The sequence below is a fragment of the Oryctolagus cuniculus genome, chromosome 1 (assembly GCF_051225735.1).
Source record: "Oryctolagus cuniculus isolate XC-2025 breed Fujian yellow rabbit chromosome 1, ASM5122573v1, whole genome shotgun sequence".
Taxonomy (NCBI): domain Eukaryota; kingdom Metazoa; phylum Chordata; class Mammalia; order Lagomorpha; family Leporidae; genus Oryctolagus; species Oryctolagus cuniculus.
This window is the reverse complement of record NC_142867.1, coordinates 94,954,914-94,961,478: the sequence shown is the minus strand read 5'-3', so window position 1 is coordinate 94,961,478 and position 6,565 is coordinate 94,954,914. Positions and strand designations below refer to the sequence as shown.

Sequence of the window (6,565 nt, the reverse complement as noted above, 5' to 3'; positions counted from 1 at the left end):
GGGTGGAAGAGAAAGGCCAGGATACTAAGTTTTGTTTGCAGTAATTCCGGCACAAAGCAGGACTTCTACCTTTTCCTCGGTTAGACAGCAGGAACCCACCGCCCCTGCGGCTAACCTGGGTCAACTAGAGCCACACCCCTTCCGGCAACCCGCGCGCACGCGTCACTTCCGAATATAAGGGATTCGCATCCGGGTCAGGCTGAGCCGCTTGCTCCCTGTGACTGGCGGAGGTGCCGCGCTGTACGCGTTATTTCCTCTCGGCGAGACCGACCCGCAGTGGCCACCGGCGAGGAGCCACCCCTGTCCCAGCGAAGAAAAAAGAGCAGGAGACCTGGGAACGCACGGCCGCCGTGCGGGGCCGAGCCGGGCCAGCCTGACGACTCTGCCCCTCCGCTTGCTGCTGTATTTGGGAACGAAGTGCCAGCGCTGAGGGGCCTCCAGCAGACATCGACCCCCTTCCCCGGCTCCCCTGCCCACCCTGCCAGGGAGGGCGGAAGATGCCGGTGAAGAAGAAGAGAAAATCCTCTGGGGTGGCAGCGGCAATAGCAGAAGACGGAGGCCTCAAAAAGTGTAAAATCTCCAGGTACCACTTCCACCCTTTCCTTCAAGCTTTCCTTCTTCCTCCTTTGCTGGGCAGCTGGAAGAAAGGGAGTCGGGCCCGGCCTCCCGGTCTCGGGCTGGAGAGGGGTGAGGCCCCCTTTTCCAGCCAGGCGGTAGGTGCAGAACACCGGGAGTCCGCGCCGGAACCGACCTCGTGCTCGCTCGTGTGTGTGCCCCGGCGTTCACGGAGAGCCCGGGGCAGTCTCCAGCATTAGGGGGTGCCTGCCCTGGAGGTGGGGGAAACAGATGCATCTGTAAGCTCCGCTCGTTCCCCTGCCCCGCACTCCCTTCATCCCACCCTCAGCTTTTTAATAGACGTGGAAGTAAAGGGTCGCTTTCAGAATTTCTTTGTAGCGTGGAAGAAAAGAGCGTGAGGAATTCTTGGCTTGACAACTGCTTTGGGGACGGTAGGAAGGAACTCTTAGGCTAAAATTGGCCTCCAGATGTAGTATTCGAAGCCCTAACGGAGACCATCTGAGCTGCAGGCCTTTCATATGGTAGGGACCTCATTTTCTGGAAACGTAATGCCTCCGTCTATTCCAAGTCCTCGTGTGCAGGCTTGGAAACACCCAGAATGCTTTTTGTTCTCTAACATTCAGCACAGTGTTAGTTCTTGGTATCAGTATTAGTAATTTGGGAGCTGTTGTACACCATGCTCGGTGAACTGGAGTTACAGCTCTTTGCATGATAGCATATCCTTGGGGCCTCACAGCAACACCGCATGCTGCAAAAAGAAGCATTGCAATTTAGAAATGAGAGGTGGACTGGACGTTGTTGGTTTTTATTTCCTTTGGGAGTCTTTGTATCAATGGTTGACACCTGATGTAACAATGTCAGATGCCACCATTCAAAGAAGACAGTAGCCAGCATTACAAGGAGGAAATAACAGAGCTTCTCTTACAGAGAGATCTGCTGCTTAAAGTGTGAGGTAGGTAACTTAATCCAGTCTTCACCTTCCTTTTCGCCATTGATTGACTTTTTCCTTCATTATTACTGTGTTTTGGCAAAGGAGACCAAGGAGTATTTCTGAGGCCGTTTAATGTGACACAATTTTCTTACACCTCTTGGTCTAGAGAATTTTTATATGAATTTTATATGAAGGCTCCATGAGCTCATATTTTTGTGAAACAAATTAGTTTTTTAGTTACTCTTAATTTGTGACCATCTTGAGTGTATAAAGTGTCAAAATTATTTAAACCAAACATTAGATTAGCTGAGCTGGCAATGTTACTAGAACTCAGGATATACTTTGTCTCTCGATTTTTTTTTATTATGTATACTTCTTTGACATATTACTCAATTTCATTTCTGTATCATTGTGATAGTGTAATTATTTGAATTTCAAGGTACTCTAAAGTGCATGAAATCCTACAGGCCACTTTGGAATTAATCAACTTTTAATGATTTCATCAAAAAGTGTTGAAAATGATTTTGTCTGAGATTAAGTAGCTTTGGCTGAATTATTGAGACTTACATTAACTTTTAGAGTTTTTGTTTTGTTTTGTATTTTTTCTCAGTCTATGGAATTTAGTATACCTGTAGGTCCTATGTCATTTTTATCTTTAAATGTTTATTTTAGCTTAGTAGATGATAAATGAACAATTCTTAATGTATCTTTTTATTTTGAAATATTGGTCAAGTATCTAAATATACTTTGTAAGATTTTGTTTTCAAATGTATACCTGTTATATACAAATATGATTTCCATATGAATCAGTAGCAGAAACAGAATATAGATTTTACACTTTCCCAACTAACAATCCTGCCTCGAGACTTAGGTTGAACTTCTTTGTGTAGTCTTTTGCAATTTTGGGAGATAATTTCAGTTGATATTTTAGAATTTTATAGTGAGCAAAGCAGCATTTGGGGTTGTTATCCATAAATTTTTACATTTAGACTACTGAATTGGAAGTACTTCAGTTTTTTTTCCCTATAATGTCAACGTCTAAAAATATTTTGTTTACTTTGAATTGCGGTAGTTCTTATTGAACTTAGTTTTTCACTAAGAATTGAGACTTAATAAAAATCTTAGGCATTTGTGTGTTTTCTAAGCTATTGCAGATCCCAACCCCCTGCTAGACTAATAAGTGGAGAGGAACATTTTTCAAGCAAGAAGTGCCTGGCTTGGTTTTATGAGTATGCAGGTAATGAAATTAATGTAAGAAGATACCAGTCATATGCTTTAAAAATTTTTTTTGGTTCATTCATTTAACAAATTGTTTATTACAGGCCTGCTATGTCTTAGTGCTGTGCTGGGATCAGAGCAAGGCTGAGGATTGTGGGTAGGCTAGGAATTTGGTGTCGGTTCAGACTGATATTTCTTTAAATATATATTCTGTATTTATTTAGTGGAAGGATGAATGTGTCAACAGAGACAGATTCACTTATTAATTTATATCTGTTGACTAAAGCAGTATTCTGGAAAACAAAGTACATGAAACGTTTTTCTATGTAATATTTTTTAAAGTTTTTTCTGAATTAAACATTTTTTGAAACTTTGGGGAGATACAGTATAACATTTAAATCTCAAATATATTGTATATCATTGCATTGGCAGACCCTTTAAAGATTATTTATCCTCAAGATACAATATTAGAAACCAAATAGCTTGATATTAATACCTTATGATAAATACTATTTTACAAAGATATACTGTAGGAGTTAATAGAATATAGGAGGGGTAGGTCTTCAAAGAGCTCATGAGAAATATGTAAAATGAATTACATAGATTTCCAAAAAAATTGCCCAAAAATAAACTTAATTCCATTTTCAAAGAACTTTTTGAAGTCTCCTTGTATAACCCAGCATTGAAAGTGTCAAGGGAAGCTACTTGGAGAAGCCAGGTTATTTCAGCTAAATTCTTTAAGTGGTAGATGAAAAGCTCCAGGCAAGACCTTAGCATGGAGGAAAAAGTCAAAGCTAACCCAACATAAATCTGAAGAGTTAAGCAAATACATGAAAAAAGATCTCTTGTTTCCCACTTACTATTAACTTTTTAATAAGCATATAGGGTATTTTTTTTTTCCTCTTAGAATGGGTTTGGTCTTCTAGAGATGCTGATTTTAAGAATTTGTTTTTGCTTTTCCTTTTTCCTGTTTCTTTTTCTTATTTGCTTCCCTGTTTGTTGTTGTTATTTTATATCTACTGCTAATCCAAGTTAAGGTTTCAAGTGTACTCTGAACTTGAAGTATAGACTAACTATGAAAATTGAGACTGTTTTTAAAGTGAGGCAGTAACTTCACTACTGGGATCAGCTGAATGATCCCAAAAGCATAATATAAAAATTGTTTTGTAGAAGAAAAAAGAATTCTTTCTAGACCAGAAAAAAATGCTATTATTGGCATCCCAAGACAACCACTAACCCAATTTAATTGCAGCAAATTCACTTTCGTACTGACCTCCATTTAAAATGCTGACCCATTATTCACAATGCCAGTTTTACTGGTATGCATGCTACAGAAGCAAAAGATACTATTTTTACTTAACATTGTTGCTAGATAACATAGCAATAATGAGTAATTTTTTTTCTTTCATGCTCACTTGTTTTATTTCTCCTATGAACTTTACTGAGTGACATTAGATTCTAATTGAACATTTCCTTTAGGTGCATTTTTTAAAATAACTGATGTAATAATTATTGCTGTTATTCCAGGAATTGTGCTAAGTATATAATTTTTCTATATAAGACCATTCTGTTAAGCAGTTGATGCTATTCCCATCTTATAAATGAGAAAACTGAAGATTAAATTAATTGGCCCAAGGTTATAAAGTGACAGAGCCATGATCCAACCCATGCTTTTAAATACTTTTTTAAACATGTAAATAGCTAATTTTCATTTTTGCTAAGAAAATGTTAGTATGTGAACTTGAAGTTAACTTACCTGTTTTTCCTTCAATGATTCATTCAATAAATATTCAAGGATTCATTATGAGTCAGGCACCATGCTATGTGTTAAAAGTAGTGAACAAGTTAGACAAGATCCCTACCCTCAGGGTACTTGGCTTCCAGTGAGGAAGATAGCCAGTAAACAGACACGTAGACTGGATAATTACACATTGTAGAGGGTTACACAAGTAGTAAGAATGAAGAGGTTCAGGGATAGAGAGGAGGGAAGGATTGAATGGACTTTCATATAGAGTAAATAGGGAAGACCACTTTGCAGACACTGAGCAGAAACCCAATTGATACGAGCAACCAGTTGGTTGTAAAATGAACAGTAACTGTTCTGTTTTAACATGGAGCTGTCCTTTGCTAAAATGGAGACAGTTATGCCTACTGAAATGTAAAGCCCTTAGCACTGTACTTGGTATATGGCTAGCTCAGTGTCAAATTTACTGATTGCTTTTTACAATATTTTTCAAAATTAACAACCACTCTGTTACTCATGTTGGAGGTATTGTGTTACTGAGCAAATCTTCCCCATCCTCACTCCCACCTCCCAGCATCTCTTATGACTGGTATGGCATTAGGCCTTGTAGATATGGCTGGGAACATTTCTTTGTGGTCATAAAGAAATGGGGAAATTGATGGTGTTTGTTTTCATTTAGTTTTGAAAATTGTATTAGCTGTGTCATAAGACTGGTGGTTTTGGCCTTTCATAAGACTGCTCATGCATTTAAATTAACAAGGATTCAATAACATAATCATTCTTTGATATTTGTGGGGTATTGGTTCCAGGACCCCTGAGGATACCAAGCCCTACAGATGCTCAGGTTCCTTTTATAAGATGATATAGTGTTTGTTTTAATTTAAAATTATCTCTAGATTACTTGCAATACCTAATCCAATATAAATGCTATGTAAATAATTGTAATGCCTTATTATTTAAGGAATAATAGCTAGAAAAATGTCTGTACTTGTTTAGTATAGGTATAATTTTGTTTTTCCTGAATATTTTCCACCTGTGGTCAGTCAAATACCTGGATGTGGAAGGCCAGCTGTATACTCGGCCTATTGTAAGAAGAACCATAGAACGTTTCAGAAAGGGTGTTTTTAAGGTCTCATAAAGAATTTTTAAAAAACGTTTAGAGTTGCATAGTCCTGATACCTTGTGCAACTGGTTGAGTGAATTTAACTAGTGGAGTAAACTAAATAATTTCCATTTTACACAAAACCTAGTTACGTGGAAGAATTTATTATACTCAGCCCTAGAGGTTTTACCAAAGAAGTAGTTTTATTGGAAAGACATAGTTCAAAAATACAGTTAACATTATGTAGTCAGGAACGACCAGTGGAATAGACCTTGCTTTAGATCTGTTAATATTTAATTAAAGAAATTCAATTGATGTTTATAGACTATCTGTTTCTGTCATATATATGTTATATATGTTTATATAACTTAATTTGAATTCATTCTAATTGAATTTGAATCACTAATCATTAACGAATCCCCCAGTTTTGGGAAGGAGGGTGGGCTATGTTTTATGTTTTTTGACTGTAACTCTTCAGCTTTCTTTTCTAATTGCTAATGGCAACTTTGAGGACAAGGTTCATTTTGTGTTAGAAAAATGTAGTGTCCATTCTTTTGGTTTAAAAACACTCTTTGTTTTCTTCCATTAAATTTTTAGCTGATTTTTGTTTTTTTCCAACTTTATCTAAGGCTGCACATTCAGTTATGTTTTTAATCAACTTGTTGTATATGTATACTTTTTAAATTACAAAGTTAACTCATTCTCATCAAAACCATTCTCCCAATATTTAGTAGGAAGCAAAGGGCCCTATAACTACCATCCCCTTAACCTCTTAACGTCTCAATACATTGTTAGTACTTACTTAAACCTAATGACACCATTTTACACAAAAAATTAAGATAGTTTTTGGGTATTATGTATTGACATAATTCTAGCAAAATTCTGGATCTCATCTCAGGCAGCAAGAATGGATTGACTTCATTCTGTACAGCTGTTACTATTTTATTAAGAAAAACTATAGGATATTGGCTTTATATTTCACTTATAACCTAAT

At 37.4% G+C, this 6,565-nt stretch overlaps 1 protein-coding gene across 5 annotated transcripts in view; it reads left to right on the top strand.

The window, feature by feature from the left end:
• Nucleotides 1–201: 201 nt before the first annotated feature.
• DCUN1D5 (defective in cullin neddylation 1 domain containing 5) overlaps nt 202–6,565 on the top strand; it is a 30,733-nt gene continuing 24,369 nt past the window's right edge. For 3 of the 5 annotated variants that reach the window (XM_089312243.1, XM_051820291.3, XM_051820275.3), the window contains exon 1: nt 202–583. In XM_089312243.1, the coding sequence (XP_089168369.1) occupies nt 498–583 (86 nt within the window). In that variant the 5' untranslated portion in view covers nt 202–497. Of the gene's footprint in view, nt 584–2,652; nt 2,745–6,565 lie in introns of all 5 variants that reach the window. The other 2 variants (XM_070077487.2, XM_002708545.6) reach the window with 1 other exon arrangement.